Genomic DNA, 18,142 nt, shown 5'->3' on the forward strand with positions numbered 1-18,142 from the left:
TAGATCAAGAAGGTATAACTGATGAACAATCTGTTTTGTTGCTTGTTAGCTTGTGGCTAACTGTCCCCTTTGGTTGAATTAATATGTTCAGGCTAGGAGAAATTGCAAGAAATTATGAAAATTCAAAAATAATATGTTTCTCTATGTTTTGTCTGAGCATTAATAGTATTTATTTTTTTGTTGTGATTAGCCACGTTTTAGCCACAATATTTTAACATCATCACAAGTGTAAACAAAGTCAGCTGTCCATAGATCAGACAAAGACCGTAGAGATAATCAAGAATCTGTATTCTTGCTGGTTAGCTGATGGCTAACTGTCCGCTTTGGCTTTAAGTCAGTCCGTCCACCCAAAAATTGCTGCTAGCATTGATAGCATCTACTTGGTTGTTGTTATTATCCACATGTTAGCCACTTTATTTTAACATACTCACAATTTTCTGTGAACAATTTCGGTCAGACATTTAAAGAAGAGACCAAGAAAGTAGAACCGATCAAGAATTTGATTTTTTGTTTGTTAGCTTGTGGCTAACCATCCACTTTGTTTTACAACAGTATGACCACATACAAATAAACAACAAACTAAGTGGTTAAAATATCAGAAGACTTTTAAATGAATATATAAAGCTAACTCCTTAAGATACGGGATGCTTAAAAGGGGGATAATAAATATTATAAGGCTTTTGGAAAAGAGAATACTAGCGTCAACGGCTAATGTTGCTAATTGTGGATGTTTAAATGGCACCTAAAAGTGTGTGTAGACTTTAAGAAGCTCATCTCTTAAACCACGCTGGACTTCATTTTGTAGTCATCTATTACAAATAAACAATATGCCAAGTGACCTCAGATTGGTGAGTGTGTGACTTAAATTAGCTGCATTCTGAGGCTATAAATAGCCGCAATGATTGTCAGCTGAGGGCAGATAAACACACGAGCTGCGTTCAAGTGCAGGAGACAAAGTCGTCTCTGTGGACACTTGACAAGATCAGCTTTGAAAAGACAGGAAGGTAACACGAAGTTAACAGAATCTTCTGTAACCTCTCAGGGAAGGTCTACTGTCGAGGGAATATTTAAAGGTGCAGTTTGTAAGAGTTTACAGAGTTCCCTTTAACTTTTCTTACAAACAGCAACTATAAAACATATCTTCCCATTGTGTTTCGTCATACAGGTCAAACATTTTAACTCAGAAATGTTGCAAATTATATCTGAAATGTCTCGGTTCAGTCTGCGTACGACACAGAGAGGAATTAGGTTACTCAATATTTGAGTTTTTCAAATTCAGTTTTTATGTTTCATTCAGGAAAAATTTGTCAAAAAAAAGGACAGGAAGAAGAATAAAAGACTAAAACGGGGAAAGTAAATAAGGAAAGGTGAAGAAATAAGGAGAAGGAAGGATGGACAGATGGGAACTTTAATAACTTAAACTTTAATAATGACGGAAACAGGGAGAAAATAAGGGATTACAAGAAAATACAGATATGATTTGATGTAAAATGTTTTAAAACAGGAGGAAGAAGGAAAAAGAGATAAAAGATGCAGGTAAACATGGAAGACAGCAAAAAGGAAGTACAGAAGCAAATAACTTTAGAAGTATCTACTCGAGTAAAAGTACTCAGTTACCAGCAGCCCTGGTGTCGGGTGTCCCCACAGGCCGGGTGGGTGGGAGGTGGGTGAGGGTACGCTCTCTAACTTTAGTGTCAGTGTGTCCCTCGTCAGCGCCAGACTGTGACCGACCGGCGTCAACACCGAGGTAAGAACACACACACACACACACACACACACACACACACACACACACACACTCTTATATAAAGCTCTCCTGGTTCTGTGGGTTTTCTCACTTCTGGTGAGTGTTGATGTTTGTATGTTTTAAAGCTCGGAGCTGTGAGGCCCGTCAGTGCTGCTGAGCTCAGGCCTGACAGCCTCTGACGCAGCTGTTGCCCAGGTTAAAAATAGAGGAGCTGGAAGGCCTCAGATCACACACACACACACACACACACACACCTTATCCATACACAGATTTGCGGCAACACTGGTCAGATTTTTCATCACTTTAATTTTAGATTTTGGGGACAAACAACACGACCAGACAAACAGATTTGTCCAAATTTAAACATGTTTCTTCAAGGTTTCTTTGAAAACATTTGGGGAACTACAGTTACTTGTTGGTGTAGCTTAGCTTAGCTTAGCTTGGCTTAAAAACTGGAAATGGTGAGAAACACTTACCGTGACATTTGCCAACCAGCCTCTCTAAAGCTTGTTGGATCTGTATAGAAGACAGAAGTGTGGAAATGTTGAAAGAGTCGGAGTGTTTCTAAGGATCCGATGTTTAAGAAGTTGGTTTTGTGCTGATTCAGCAAACGACACATGAGCATGTTAGCATATCTTGTCAGCTAACTCTCAGAGAGAAAGCAGAGGACTGTATTTTCTAGAATATCAAACTATCGACTTGCTTTTGGACCGATTTTTTGTCGTTTGAGCTTCCTGGATAAAAAGATCACTCTGAAGATCCTCCTTTCATCAGCAGGTTATTAAATCATATTGATTTTCTAGATCTTATCGTCAGATTCTGGATGCTGACACATTTCCTGTCTTGGAGTGTGACTCACTGAGCTGAGTTTATCTCTTTTCTCGTATTTCTAAACTACTAACCTTTCAGATTTCTGCTGTAAGACCTGTTTTGTGGTTGCAATGTTCGTTTTAAGCTTCCTGTCGCTTCTTTGTCTCTGAACAAAGCCACAATTTGATAGATTTTTAAATATATTTCTCTTTAAATCAGATGAACTGTCACACAGATTGAGCTTCTCACATGTTACAAAAGTACAGATCATATATCCTTCATCAGCAATAAATACGTTTATATGAATTGAAGTGATTTTCTTCCTTTCGGCAGGAAGGCAGGACTTTGGTAGTCATGGCGTCGACCAATGAGAGTGAGGAGAACGGTGATCAGACGGTTCCTGTCGGAGAGGACGAGGACGAGAGGAGCGTCCAAGGAATCCAGTCTCATTACCTCCGCTGTCCGTCCCCGAGGTAAGAGACCACCTGGACACCCAGACACAAATACAACAGATTCATGTTTGATTTTACAAACACGGCTGGAAAATGTCCTGATGACTTGTTAGAAATATCCAGTGGTTTCACGACCACAAACATCTCAAACAGCGGATTCAGTCTTTGTATTAATCTTGATAAAAATATCCAGCAGTATCATAATTACTGGTGTTGGAAAGTTAGCTGAAACAGTGGTCTCTCGCTTCTCAACCATATTGTTAAAAATGTCGAGAGGTTTGAAGTTTTGTTGAAACATTGTCTCAAAAAGGTGGTCTCTCACTTTGCAGTGATCTTATTAAACATATCCAGTGGTTTCACTCTTAGAAGTGATTAAAAGCTGTCTTTAAACAGTGGTTTCTTGCTAGCAGCTATCTCATTAAAACATTTCAATGGTTTCACTCTTGAATTTGTTACAAAGCTGTTTTCAAACAGTGGTGTCTCACTGGCAGCTATCTCTTTAAAATCATCCAGTGGTTTCACTCTTGCAAATGTTTAAAAGCTGTTTCACACTTAAACATGTTGACACGCAGCCTGAGCAGTGGTCTCTCGCTTTGCAGCTTTCTCATTAAGAAATAAAATGGTTTCACTCTTAATATTTGTTATAAAGCTTTCTTGAACAGTGGTCTCTCGCTTCACAGCCATCTTGTTAAAAATATTCAGTGGTTTCACTCTTAGAAGTGTTTAAACAGTGGTTTCTTGCTTGGCAGCTGTCTCTTTAATACATTTCAGTGGTTCACTCTTAATATTTGTTATAAATCTTTCATGAACAGTGGTCTCTCGCTTGGCAGCCATCTTGTTAAAAATATTGGTTGGTTTTTCTCTTCAAAAGGTGGTCCGTTGTTTAATTCTCATTAAAAATACAGGTTTCATGCTCTGGAGCAGTGGTCTCTCGCTTAAAACTGATTTCTCTTCCTCCTCTCCTCCAGTTTCTCCATGGCGTCAGAGTCCAGGTTCTCCATGATCTCAGGCTCGGACGCCGCGAGCATCTTCATGGAGCCCATCCACCTCTCGTCTGCCATCGCCGCGAAGAAGATCATCAACGAGGGTGAGACAGGTGAAGAGGATCCTGCAGCTTTCTCCGAGCTTCATGTTTGACGCTGCTGCTGAGATCTTTGTCTTTATGTTTGTTCTGAGAAAGTCGCTGTTCACAGTTACATGTGATCTAATCACGCCGTGTCTAATCAGTTGTTCTGTGACCACATTCTTCAACTGGAAGGACTTAAACACCACTGAGATGTGTTTGTGTTGGTGCACGGGGACAGAACTTCCCCCTGGGTCACTGCTTCTTAATTGGAACTCATTATACAATTTGCACTTAAGTACCGCATGAGTTTAGTTGCATGTCCTGCGACTCATCTTCATCTTGTGACCCCGTGTGTCCTCCTCGAGGTCTGTTTGCTTTGTGTGCATGTGTTGTTTTTTCCCCTGAAAAATTGTTTTTAAATCGAGTTTGCAAAACAACTGACTCGTGTCCTCGTAGCTCAGCAGAGTAGATCGACTGTCTTTGACTCCGACAGCAAAGACAGGACAGACTTCTGTCTGCACCTGATCAAAGAAGAAGTCAACAACATAATGAATCATAATATCGCTCCTTAGAGACTGTGGACTGTTATCAGACTGATTTTATGCCACTAAATTACATTAGTTGTCGGGCTTGAACCATTTTAAGATCTTTTAAATGAAATTGGACTAAATTGGAGATCTGCAGCTGTTACTTTTATCAGCAATTAGTTGATAACTCTCCAACAGGTGGAATATAACATCAGATATCCCTCAGATCTGTCTTCAAACTGCTTGATTTGTTTGACTCGTTGTCAGATCAAGAAAGAAAGAAAGAAATCTCTCAGTCGAGAAGCTGTAAAGTTTCACCGGCTCATTTTCAACAGATGCAGGAAAGCTGAATTATTCTAAAGTCACATAAGTTCCGTGTGAGTTTGAGAATACTGAGGCTTCATTTCTCCTGATGGACGACTCCACACAGATCAGACTTCTTTTCAGCGCTTCAGAATTTGGAGTAATGAGCTCTAAGTCCACATTCAACGGCTCTAATTTGGCAGAATAATCTCCAATTACTGAGAGTCGCCGTTTCGTTCCCTCGGCTCATTACCGCAGACAGAGATGCTCTTGAGTCGTGCTGATTGAGGAAATGAGCTTGTATGACAAAGATCTGCTCCTGTGTCCGTCTTCTCCTCCTACATTACATTAAGAGCCGCTTAATGGACGATGTATGTTTCATCTGCAGGCCGTGACAGCTGCATTAATAAAGTGATCGTTGTAAAGTCTGGTGATCTGAGACTCTTCACAGCGTTCAGAGATCAAGAATGTATCACTTTTAACATGTGTGTCTCAGAGAGAAACCCAGAGGAAGATGAGCTCATCTTTGTGGTGTTTGAAGTAACAGTTCGCCTAAAAAAATCAGATCCAGTCATCATTTCTTTCCTCCATGGTGATGTAAAGTCAGGTGAAGTGTTGTAGTCCACAGAACAGTTCTGGAGCTTCACAGTAAAACATTGAGAGAGTTGCAGCATTCTGCTAAACAACTGAAGCAGCTGCAGACTTGATTTAAAACAGAGTCACAACCAAAGAAACATCAGATGTCTCCAAAGTTTAAGTCAGATTGTTCAAGTCGTTCATATCTGTGATCGTCTTCCCCCTCAGAGTTGCCGCCTCGCAGCGTGCGTGCCGCGTCCATCCCGGAGTCCATGTTGGAAACCGCCGAGCAGCTGATGGTGGAAGACCTCTACAACCGCGTCAGGGACATGATCGACGACCGCAGCCCCTACAACACCCCCTGTGTGCTGGACATCCAGAGGGCCATGGTGCAGGACCGGCTGGAGGCCCCCTTCAACCCCGTGGACGAGGTGTGGCCCAACATCTTCATCGCCGAGAAGTGAGTCACGTCATCCATGTGTAAAGAAATCCGTGTTCATACACCTGTTCCTTGTCGGTTTACGTTTGTGTCTCTTCTTCAGATCTGTGGCGGTCAACAAGGCTCGTCTGAAGCGGATGGGCATCACCCACATCCTCAACACCGCCCACGGCACGGGGGTCTACACGGGCGAGTCTTTCTACACCGGCATGAGCATCCAGTACATGGGCATCGAGGTGGACGATTTCCCCGACGCCGACATCGCCACTCACTTTCGCTCCACCGCCGAATTCTTGGACGAGGCTCTGCTGACGCACAAGGGTGAGAAACGAGTGTTTTTAGTCTCCATTGTGTTAAAGAAAGCTTCCTTTTGGGTCCACAAAACATTTCAGGAGCATCACAGTTGGCTAATATTACCACTAACAGTTTCTGAGTGCACGTCCTCTATGAATTTAAACACCTGCGTATACCTTCTATGTTTTTTGACTTTCGGCTCGTGGTGAATGAATTCATCTCATCGATTCTAATATTATGATTTTTGATTTCTTCTAATGTAAGTTACCACCTCAATCTCTAAGATAAAGTTTTTATTGTAACTTTAAATTATGACATGAGAGGTTTCATTGTGTGCTCTGGTGTCCTGTGGTGTTTCCACTCTGTCGTTATTTATCTGTTAACTAAAAAGACAACTCTTTCATTATCGAGCTGAAAGCACATTATTCACCCGTACGTCGCCGGGGGGTCGATGGCCACGCAGTCAAAAGACACCATTGCTCTTCCTCGCCGAAAACACCTCCTCACTTACACAACATCACAGTTTCTGAGAAGTGTTTTATGGACACACAGAGTGTTTCTGTTCCTGGAAGACGATCATGTAACAGTCAGTGTTGACCGTCTCTCATTCAACCAAACTGCAGCTGATTCGTGAAGCCAGCGGGCGTCTCATCGCCGTGTGTAATGAAATTCTTACAGCCACATGTCATTTATATTTGATCAGCGCAAATCAACAGTTTTTACTGTTTTCCCAACAGACGATCATGAGATTTAAGTCATTCCCACATGTTTTCACTAAAGATGTAATCGAATTTACATCATATGTTTTGTTTTCGACTTTCATTGAGAGTTTTGCTTCCTGACTACGGAGAATGTTCCAAATGCAATAAGAACCGGACAATTTGAATTAATCACTTTACTACGAACCCCCATATTTAGCAATTAAACATCCGATTATAAACATGTAAGAAATGGATTTTAACTCACTTTAAAGTAGCTGTAAACACACAGTTAATGAGATTTTTTATCAGTTAAAGAACTGATAAGCGTGACTTCAATATGTGTTTTGTAATACATTTTGACAAAATTATGAGGTAAAAAATCATAATAATTACATAAAAATTCTTATTCTAATAAAGTCATAAAATTTGAGATAAAAGTTTGAATGGTTGAACTGGTGGCATCAGTGGTGCAATAAAGGAGTCTCCAGACTTCAACATACTGAAGATTTGTTGGTGTGTTTGTTTAAATTAATTAAATGACTACAAATCCCTTTATTGGACTCATTCAGGCTAAAATCAATGGTTTGTTTATCTTTGCAGGAAAGGTTCTTGTGGTTTCCATGATGGGCGTCAGTCGCTCTGCTGTCCTGGTGGCGTCCTACCTGATGATCTTCCAGCACATGTCCATCATGGAGGCGCTGACGTCCATGAGGAAAAAGCGGCCAATCAACCCCAACGAAGGCTTCCTGAAGCAGCTGCGGGAGCTCAACGAGAGCCTGATGGAGGAACGCGACGACGACGATGACACGCTCAGCCAGTGCTCCGTTATCGATGCACGAGCACGTGCTCGCATCTTTGGCGAGGGCGGGGATGATGATGATGATGATGATGATACGGACAAAGAGGAAGAGCAGAGTATGATCGGGGTGAAAGCACAGTCCATCATGATGGAAGAGGAGGAGGATGGACAGAGCGTGATGAGCAGCATCGCCTCTTCGGCAGCTGCTGCGGCGCTGAAGAGCGGAATGATCGGAGTGCAGAACGGACGGGACAACCAGGGACCGGCCCACAATCAGGAAGAGATTCTCCTCAAGCAGGACCACAGAGAAGATGGCAAAGATGAGGATGATGATGGCCTCGGCAGCATGATCCGTGAGTGGCAGCGGAGGAACGAACAATATCAGGACGATGACTGGTGGGAGAAGCAGCTGAACAGCGACGGCGAGGATGTAGAATCTCTCGCCGAGGGTCGACCAAAGAAGACGAAGGAAGACACAGATGTGGACAGCGTCACCAGCGAGGACGTCCGAGCTGTGAAAGAGCGGCTGAAGCGTCGAAACAGACGTCCCCCTTCGGACGCGATGTCCACCTCCAGCTGCACGAGTTACTCTGATCTTTGGAAGCAGCGCTTGAGAGAAATTGAGGAACAAGCTGCCACTCGCTACCGCAAGAAACAGGACGACGAAGGCAGTGAGAGCACCGCAACGGAAGATGGCGAACGACAGAAAAAGAATATTGATGACGAGGTGCAGAGCCTCCTCTCTGACACCACCTCCATGTACAACTTCTGCCAGAAGAACAAGGAGAAGATGACGCCTCTGGAGCGTTGGCGCATCAAGAGGATCCAATTTGGCTGGAACAAGAAAGATCGAGAGGACGGAGAGAAGAGTTCTGTCGGAGACGGAGAGGGTGGTGACGGTGAAGGAGAAGCCAAGACGCCAGCATTCAAAGATGTCAACCTGACGGCGTATCAGTCGTGGAAGCTCAGGCAGCAGAAGCGTTATGGGGAGGAGAACAAGGATGAGATTTTGGAGATGAGTCGCGGTGAGGACTCCGCAGCGATCAAACGGAGGCAAAGACGTGAAGAGATCCTGGAGCGTTCGAAGAAAACTTTAGAGGAGAGTCAGTCCATGTGTGGCTGGGATAACGAAAGCTCCGTCAGCGGAGGGACGATACCTCTGTCCGCATTCTGGGCCGGAGCTGGAGTGAACGGACCGCCAAGCGTCGCCAACGATGACAACATGTCCATGCTGAGCGGCAGGTCGTCTGTCATATCCTCAGTTTCACAGCCTCGCAGCATGAGATCAGCACAATCTGCAGTCCAAGTCAACCCTCCAGTTCCTCCCATCCTCCCAGTTCCTACCGTCCAGGGCCCCGGAGGTGAACCGATGGTAAATCTCTCCAGCATCCAAAACTGGATCGCTAACGTCGTCTCCGAAACGATCAAACAGAAGCAAAGTGAGATGAGCCTGCCTCCTCCATCACGTGCTGGGTCGGAGTTCAGCTATGGCGGTGCAGCGAGCGTGCTTTCAGGTCGCGGCGTGGAAGACGACAAGGCGTCCTTGTTGAGCGGCGCCTCCTATTCCAGCGCCCTGTCTCAGGGTCGAGGCAGGGCAGCGTCAGTCCTCTCAGGTGGCGGGTCGAGCAGCATCTCCGGTCTCACTGGAAGAGGCTCCGCTCTGGGCTCCACCCTGGACTCCACCCTGGGTTCCAGGAGGAACAAGATCACCACCACCAGCGTGCCTCTTTTCAGCCTCTTCCAAGACCAGGTCGACATGGGCAAACTGGACGCCATGGACAAGGAGATCAAGTCCGAGATGAGGGGCAAGATGGCCACCTACGAAAAGAAGAAGATCCTGGAGGACAACAAGCGCAGCACCCTCTACAAGAAGAAGAAACCGAAGGAGGACGAGGATGAGGAGGAGGAGACGAAGAAGAGAGAGGAGGAGTTTCTTGAGGAGGCAAAGAAAAAGGAGAAACCAGCGAGGTCTTTTGGCCTCTCCGGGTGCCTGAACCTCAACCCCGCCCTGGAGAAAGATAAGGACACCAGCATCGACGACTGGCTGAAAAGTGTCAGGCCTCCTCCGAGGAAACCGGCCTCTGGAGCCGAAGCTGAGGATCCCTATGATGATCTCGATGCTTCCGCTTCCGAGTTCGACTATTCAAGCCGCAGGGCCTCGTACGCTGTTGATGAAGAAGAAGATGAATCTTACGGCGTCTCCTCTAGATACAGATCGAGGTTGCAAGAGGATCTAATGAGTGAAGACGCTGAATATTCCTGCAACGGGTTCCACAGCCGCGCAGGGAGATCGTACGGTGACGAGGCAACCGAGAGCTACTCCGACTTCTCTACGAGGAGAACGCTCGCTCATCATTCACGGTATGAAAGCAGCGAGACGGAAGGGAGGAGGAGCAGGAGGGAGGAGGCCGACGAAGAGGAGGATGACATCGCGACCTTCCTCGCCCAAACTAGGCAGAGGATCAGAGCTCGGGCCGCCGCTGAGGCCGAAGACGACGAGGTGCTGATGGCTTGGAGGGCGCAGCAGGAGGCGAAGTCACAGAGCAGGAGCGAATCTTAGAAGAAACTACTGACGCACAAATAAGAGTTAAGAAACGTTAGATATTTTGTAAAGGTAGATACACATTTTTTTAAATTGCAGATGTCAAGAATCAAGAAACAAAGGAGGTTTATATCAGCATCAGTCAGGAGAAGAAGCACTTTTGTCTCATCATGCATCAAAACTTTACACAGATGATTGATTGTTTAGAACGTTATCAATGAAGACTTTCAATAAAAGTAGGTTTAAGATTTTGCTTGCACCACGATTGAATGTAAAACTGATTTTAAGACGTTATTTAGCACATATTTTCATAAAAGATGACGTGAAACTCCTGAAAAATTAATCAGATCTTATTTGTACTGTTATATTATTTTATTATTGCAATAAATGTTTTGAAAAATGACGACACGCGTTTGTTTATTTCATGTATAAGGAAAAAATAATCAACTAAGCAAATATCTCCAAAAGCTGAATATGTTGTGTGATTATATTAATATTACATTATATTGTTTTTATTATATTACAATTTATAATCATGTCTATATAAACTCACAGGATATGGTTGGTAACACTTTATAATAATCATCATTAATAAATGCTAAATTGATATTAAACATATGTTAATAATTATTGAACTGCTAACAAACAATAAAATGCTTAACAAGCAATTCATTAGACAACTGTAAAGGTTTATAAACATCAGCTGCAATGTTTTACATTTATATTGACCATTCAAATAATGTTTATAGATAATATAACATATATTATATATAATAATTATATATTTTAGGTGTAACAAACTATTTCATTGTTTTTTAACAGTGAAATAACTATTAACTAAAGTTTGATTCATTATAAATCTACCATTTTATTATTAATATACAAATTGTTGATATTTGATAAACAGCTTATCGATTGATGGACTGTATATGCAATAGATTAGACATATTTACAAGAAACTAATAGATCTGTATATTACACATTTCAGTTATTTAATTTGTGTCTTTACTGGCTCAGATTTAAATATTTAAAAGGTCAGCTGACTTTCGAGTAAGTGAAACCACTGAAATATGGGTTCCTGCACATCAGAGCCGGAGATTTTGTTTGTTGTTTAATGTTTTGAATCATTTGAAATAAATTTATTTTAAAGAATAATTGATGAAGGCAGTTGATGTTCTGTCCCGTCTGTCTTTGGCCCCCTGGTGGTAAGGAGGTCCTTGAAGTGTGTCTGTAGCTCAGATTACATCTAAAGTACATAAAATCAAAGAGTAAGGAAGGAAATGAGCTGGAGTGTCTGTTATTGCACTTGTGTTTACTTGTTTTGTGCAATTTTTCTCCATGCAACACAGAGATGAAGCAATCTAATTCCATTTATTTGTCCCGTAAAACAAGCCGAGAAGAGCGTTTCCAGTAAGAGTGGCTGATAATTCTGTTCATTCTGGTTGTGAAAGACTGTTTTGTTCTCAGAAAACAGGCGGTTTGTGTTGATTTGTGCAACTTACACCACCATCTGGTGGACGGCAGCAGCAGTGCTGTTGATCTGTTGAGATCTGAAGATGTGAGGGATATTTTCAGTAAACTAATAATTATATAACTAGCGTAGTTGTGTACCTGTTTACGTAACACCTACACATGTGAGGCTTTAACACTCACTGCAGCTTATTGTGAAGCTTTACATGCCACAGCTGGATAAACCACGGCGGGAATGTTGATCTGCAGCTGACAGAAGAGTGAGGTATAGTATTCATCAAACTTCCATCAAAATAACCCCAAATTATCACAATGATGACTTCAAATGGTTTTACAAATAACCACAACATGATTTAATTAGAATATTCTGCAATAAAAAGTTAATAAATAGCTTCTGATTTCTTTGTGACAAGACACTTTTAAATTGTTTCTGTCTGACTTTGGAGTAATTTTCCTTTAAGTCAATTTGGGTTTGATGATTGATTTGTTGGTTGATTGATTTATTGGTTGGTTGATTGATTTGTTGGTTGGTTAATTGATTTGTTGGTTGATTTGTCTGTTCCTTGGTTGATTGATTTGTTGGTTGATTGATTTGTTGGTTGATTGATTGATTTGTTGGTTGGTTGATTGATTTGTTGGTTGATTTGTTGGTTGGTTGATTGATTTGTTGGTTGGTTGATTGATTTGTTGGTTGATTGATTGATTTGTTGGTTGGTTGATTGATTTGTTGATTGATTTGTTGGTTGGTTGATTGATTTGTTGGTTGGTTGATTGATTTGTTGGTTGGTTGATTGATTTGTTGGTTGATTTGTCTGTTGGTTGATTTGTTGGTTGGTTGATTGATTTGTTGGTTGGTTTGGCTGTTGGTTGGTTGATTGATTTATTGGTTGGTTGATTGATTTGTTGGTACATTTGTTGGTTGTTTGATTGATTTGTTGGTTGGTTGATTGATTTGTTGGTTGGTTGATTGATTTGTTGGTTGGTTGATTGATTGATTTGTTGGTTGGTTGATTGATTTATTTGTTGGTTGGTTGATTGATTTATTGGTTGGTTGGTTGATTTGTTGCTTGATTTGTCTGTTGGTTGGTTGGTTGATTGATTGGTTGGTTGGTTGATTGATTTGTTGGTTGGTTGATTGATTTGTTGGTTTGTCTGTTGGTTGGTTGGTTGGTTGATTGATTTGTTGGTTGGTTGGTTGATTGATTTGTTGGTTGGTTGGTTGATTTGTCTGTTGGTTTGTCTGTTGGTTGGCTGTTCTTTTTTAAAGGTTATTAAATCATCATCACACTTTCGTACTTCTGCTGTAGTTTTTGGGGGAAAGTATGAGAGCAGTAGTGTATTCAGTGATGGATTACTGTACACAGACAGTAACATAGTAAGTACTCGCATTACTTTCAAATCAAAGTGACTAGTAATATGTAATACATTACATTTTGGGGGTAACTTGCCCAACAATGATCGTACCGTTGGCTGTGTCATGGTTCTGAACCCCTCTGGACCATAGTTCAGTTTATTACTAGGCCGGACCAACTCTGCTAATCATCACATTATTAGCACTTTTAATACTTTAAGTGGATTTCGCTGATGATTCGTCCGTACATGAGTTTACATTTAAAACAACAACTTTCACTCCCAACAGAGTGTTTTTAGATGACACGGCTTCTTTTACTCTCAGTGAGACTCTGACTTCTTCTCCCACAAATTAAAAATGTGCACATTTATTTAAAGAGTGGCGTGAAGGCGAGAGCTCGCACCTGACAGATTAAAGTATTACAGACCCGAGGCTGAAAACGTGGCCTTCGGGTCACCAGACTGTGGATTGGGAAAAGACGTGTGCTGTGTGTCTGCCAGTCGGCATTAATCAAATCCTTTCTGACTCAGTGTGAATGCTTTCATAACATGGACGAGTGGTTGTGAACACATTCCTCAACAACACTTTTCTCTCATTTCCAACATCATGGCGAGCTGGTGGACGACTGAAGACATGTTGGACAGCCTGGACCTGGAGGAAAACTCCATCGTGTCGAGGGTTATTCAGGCAGTCGGGCTGTTTGGAGATATTCTTTCGTTAGAGGACACGATGGAGCCGATGTTCTCTGAAGGCAAAAGAGAGGAGGAGGCTGAAAACACAGAAGGGAACAAATCAGCCGAGGAGAGACGAGAGGCAGGCAACACAAAGGTAGAAGAAGAAACAATGGAGGAAGACGGAAAGCAAGAGGACGAGGAGCTGCGACAAGGAGAAGACGTAGACGAAGTGCAGAAAGAAGGTACGAGTGAGGCAGATGTTGAAGTTGAGAAAACAAGGACAAAAGAGGAAGTGGAGGATGAAGAGGAGGAGACTGAAGGTGAGAAAGAGGAAAAGGCAGATGTGGAGGAGGAGGACGAGCAAGGAGAGGTGAAGATAGGAGAAGAGAAGGTGGAGGAAGAGGAGGAAGAGCAGACTCAGAGAGAGAAAGAACAAAGGGAGGAGGACAAGACTGAGGAAGAGGAGAAGGCGACTGAGAGACGGGATGAAGAAGAGAAGGAGAATAAAGAACAAATGAACAAGGAGGAAGCAGATGTGGTGGGGAAAGAAGAGAAGGAGCTTATAACAGATGGAAGTGATGATGAAGAAAAGGAGGAAGAGGACGACTCTGAGAAAGAAGCAAAGGATGGAGAGAGAGATGAAGAGCTGAAGACTCAAGAAGAAGAAGAAGAAGACAAGGAGGTTATAGAGAAGAGTCATGAGGAAGAGGAGATGGAAGACAGGAAAGAACAATCAGAGGTGAAGGAAGAAGAAGAAGAAAAGGAGACTGTGGGAAAGAAAAGAGAGGATGAAAGAAAAGAGAAAGAAAAGGAGGAGGAAGAGGAAGAGGTAGATGAAGAATGTCATGTTGAAAAAGAAGAAAAGGAGGCCAATAAAGAAGAACGAGAACAATGGAGTGGTGGAGAAGAAGAAAAGATGGAGGCACACCAAGAAAAGATGGAGGAAGAAAAAGAAGAGATGGCGAACAAAGAAGAAAAGGTGGAGGAAGATAAAGGAAAGATAGAGGACAAATTAGAGGAAAAAGAAAAGATGGAGGAAAGAGAAGAAAAGGTGGAGGACAAAGAAGAAAAGATGGAGGAAAGAGAAAAAAAGATGGAGGACCAATTAGAGGGAAAAGAAAAGATGGAGGAAGAAAAAGAAAAGGTGGAGGACAAATTAGAGGAAAAAGAAAAGATGGAGAAGACTGAGGAAAAGATGGAGGAAGAAAAAGAAAAGGTGGAGGACAATTTAGAGAAAAAAGAAAAGATGGAGGAAGAAAAAGAAGAGATGGTGGGCAAATTAGAGGAAAAAGAAAAGATGGAGGAGACCGAGGAAAAGATGGAGGAAGAAAAAGAAAAGGTGGAGGACAATTTAGAGAAAAAAGAAAAGATGGAAGAAGAAAAAGAAGAGATGGTGGGCAAAGAAGAAAAGGTGGAGGAAGATAAAGGAAAGATGGAGGACAAATCAGAGGAAAAAGAAAAGATGGAGGAAAGAGAAGAAAAGGTGGAGGACAAAGAAGAAAAGATGGAGGAAAGAGAAAAAAAGATGGAGGACAAATTAGAGGAAAAAGAAAAGATGGAGAAGACTGAGGAAAATATAGAGGAAGAAAAGGAAAAGGTGGAGGAAGATAAAGTAAAGATGGAGGACAAAGAAGAAAAGAGGGAGGAAGATAAAGGAAAGAAAGACGAAAAAGAAAAGATGGAGGAGATTGAAGAAAAGGAGTCAGCGACCAAAGAACAAAAGAATGACAATGAAGAAAAGATGGAGGACAAAGAAGAAAAGGAGGGACAGAAAGACGAACAAAAACAGACTGACAGAGAAGAAGAAGATGAAGAAGAAGAAGAAGAAGTGGAGGCCTCGGCAGACAGAAAAGAACATGCAGAAGAAGAAACGTGTGGATCGAACGAGGAGCTGATAAATCATCTCATCCAGTCAGAGTCCCAGAGATCAGCTCCTTCAGCAGGTCTGCAGGAGTCTGAACTGTGTGAAGCACCGAGTCACAACGAGGCAGAAACAGGAAGTGAAGCGCTCCGAGTCGTCACAGAAGAAGAGAAAGACTCAGGCGCTGCCAACAAACACAACAAGGACGTTTCTCTCACATCACCGAGCAGCGACAAAGAGCCGGAGGCAGCTTCAGCCCGGACTGCTGCTCCAACAGACACAGAGCTGCAGACTGTGGACGCTCAGCTCCTTCTGACGGATCACACACAGGTGGAGGTTCAGAGTCTGCAGGTGGAGACCTCGCTGACATCACTTCCTGCTCCAGGTGAGGACAACATCCACGACATCACAGCTGATCTACAGACAGGTAACCAGACTCTTAAAGTGCTGCTGGATTCGTCTTAAACACCTAAAGTTATGAGCCTGAAAGGGTGAATTGTTCCTTTAAAGCTGCAATATGTCAGATGCTGCACAGCTAACTGAGCTAACTCGCTAACAGCAGCTACAGTTAGCAGCAGATACGGTTACACTGGTCATATGCTGTCCCCTGTGTGTTTTAAGCATGAATCCAAAGGGTGGTAACATTCTTACATACTGCACCTTTAAGATAGGAAGCGATGGCGGACCCTGCCACTAACAATGTTAGCGATCATATAGAGGAGAACATAAAGAATGAAGACTAAATATGAGATTTATAAATGAGGTTTGATGTGATTTAAGTCATATGTGTGTTTATTTTGAAATAAAAAATATAACAGAAGGCTGCGTTTAAATTGTTAGTGAGCTTAACTTTTGCGAAATAGAAAAGAAAAGACGATTCCTGCTACGATTTTGACAATAAAATCAATTTATGAATCAATTCTTTTATAATTTTTGGTTAGAAGTGAATTTCCATAACCTCCTCCTCTGAACTGAAGTGTGATCAGGTTTGGTTCTTTAGGAAAAACATGTTTCTTTCAGCTTATTTGTATCATTAATGTCAAAATGCATTATTAGTGATTAATGTAAAAAACCTAAACCTTAAAACTTTAAATGAAGGTTTTAAAAACCGTATGAAGTTATTTGTTGCTGTGAAAGCTTTGGTGTTCTTCTGGGAGTTGTTTGCAGTGCAGAGAGGATCTTACGTAACTGCAGCGATGATTGGCTGGAACACAATCACCCACAGTGGAGTTAATTCATTCATTAAAATCTAATTAAAATTCCACAAAGATGACACTCGCTCAATAATCAGAAGCAAATGATGATGGAAAAACCTCCACAGCGCCGGTAGCCTTTAAAAAGCACTTTAATTAAACAAATTAAATTTCAAATTAATTGCTATTGTTTCCACCTCTTTCCAGATCTACAAGCCTCAGGCTGCAGGTCGGAGGAGAAAGCGACGTTGATGGATGAAGCTGCTCAGTCGCCGTTAACGGCCGGACCAGAGAGCGACGAGCCGGGTCCGACCCAGAACTCAACCGGCGAAGCGAACGAGGACGAAGGAGGCAAAGAGGAGGGAGGTGAAAACTCTCACAAGATGAACGGCAAGGCGGAGGCAGCAGACGACAAGAAGAAGGACGGCAATCAATCAGCCAAGTACAAAACTGTGTCCTACAGGAAGATCCGCAGAGGAAACACCAGGCTGAGGATTGACGAGTTTGAGTCCATGATGAACTCGTGATTAAGCACAAAATAGAAAATGGAGTAGCTTGCAGATCACATTAACATGGTAACATATAGAGAAACATAGTGGAACCAGGATAGAGCCTTGTGGGACACCATACGTCGTGATGAGTATCGATGTTTCATGTATCCTCTAGAAAATAAACACAATGATTTTTTTTGACTGATATATTTTCTAGTTAATTTAACTTCACAGGCTGATAATCACCATTATGTATATTTATTATTGAATTTCATGATATTAAAGGAACCTCATGCAGATTTTTGTTTCATGTACATTTTTTCTCAGGTAGAGATATAGTACATTTTTATGGTTATTGTTGTTCTTTTTCAGTAAAAAATTGCTCAAAAGTCATACTTGACTAAAAGTAAAGATGTTGTGGACCATTATAATATGGAAGCCCATATAATAAGAGGAAATATGGACAGTAGAAATACAAATATTTTTGTTTTTATTATATCATGTTCGAGCCATACAGTTCTCAAAAAATATTAACTGAAAAAAGATTCATTTTAAAAATGAATCCACTCTATTATAAACTCAAACAGAAAAAGACAAACAACATAAATATAATTAAAAAAAAAAAAAAAATGACTACAACTTCCACAATCCTCTGTGCCTGTCAGTGACATCACCCAGATTCAGCAAACCTCAATAAAAATCATAACTCAAAATGATTAATTTTAAAAGTAAAACAAATATTAGTTTTTAAAAAAACATCTGTAAACAGAAAAAAAAACTATATTTAAAAAACAAGGACTACAATTTTTTAATAATTTAATGTTCAAGTCATACAATTCAAATTGA

At 41.7% G+C, this 18,142-nt stretch overlaps 2 protein-coding genes across 4 annotated transcripts; both read left to right on the top strand.

Moving 5' to 3' along the window:
• Nucleotides 1–1,688: 1,688 nt before the first annotated feature.
• On the top strand, nucleotides 1,689–10,659 carry dusp27 (dual specificity phosphatase 27). Of its 2 annotated transcripts, none has more exons than XM_030409770.1 (6): nucleotides 1,689–1,747; nucleotides 2,891–3,030; nucleotides 3,978–4,105; nucleotides 5,710–5,941; nucleotides 6,024–6,241; nucleotides 7,516–10,659. In XM_030409770.1, exons 2-6 carry the CDS (start codon nucleotides 2,912–2,914, stop codon nucleotides 10,272–10,274), a joined length of 3,456 nt encoding a protein of 1,151 aa, XP_030265630.1. In that variant the 5' UTR covers nucleotides 1,689–1,747; nucleotides 2,891–2,911; the 3' UTR covers nucleotides 10,275–10,659. The 2 variants fall into 2 exon arrangements, with proteins under 2 accessions (XP_030265630.1, XP_030265631.1); XM_030409771.1 differs by having other exon boundaries at nucleotides 1,690–1,747; nucleotides 3,978–4,096.
• A 4,728-nt stretch (nucleotides 10,660–15,387) lies between these two features.
• On the top strand, nucleotides 15,388–17,595 carry ermn (ermin). Of its 2 annotated transcripts, none has more exons than XM_030409830.1 (2): nucleotides 15,388–16,039; nucleotides 17,013–17,595. In XM_030409830.1, exons 1-2 carry the CDS (start codon nucleotides 15,430–15,432, stop codon nucleotides 17,330–17,332), a joined length of 930 nt encoding a protein of 309 aa, XP_030265690.1. In that variant the 5' UTR covers nucleotides 15,388–15,429; the 3' UTR covers nucleotides 17,333–17,595. The 2 variants fall into 2 exon arrangements, with proteins under 2 accessions (XP_030265690.1, XP_030265691.1); XM_030409831.1 differs by having other exon boundaries at nucleotides 15,392–15,997.
• The last annotated feature ends 547 nt before the right edge of the window (nucleotides 17,596–18,142 follow it).

Source organism: Sparus aurata, chromosome 24, assembly GCF_900880675.1.
Source record: "Sparus aurata chromosome 24, fSpaAur1.1, whole genome shotgun sequence".
Classification (NCBI taxonomy): domain Eukaryota; kingdom Metazoa; phylum Chordata; class Actinopteri; order Spariformes; family Sparidae; genus Sparus; species Sparus aurata.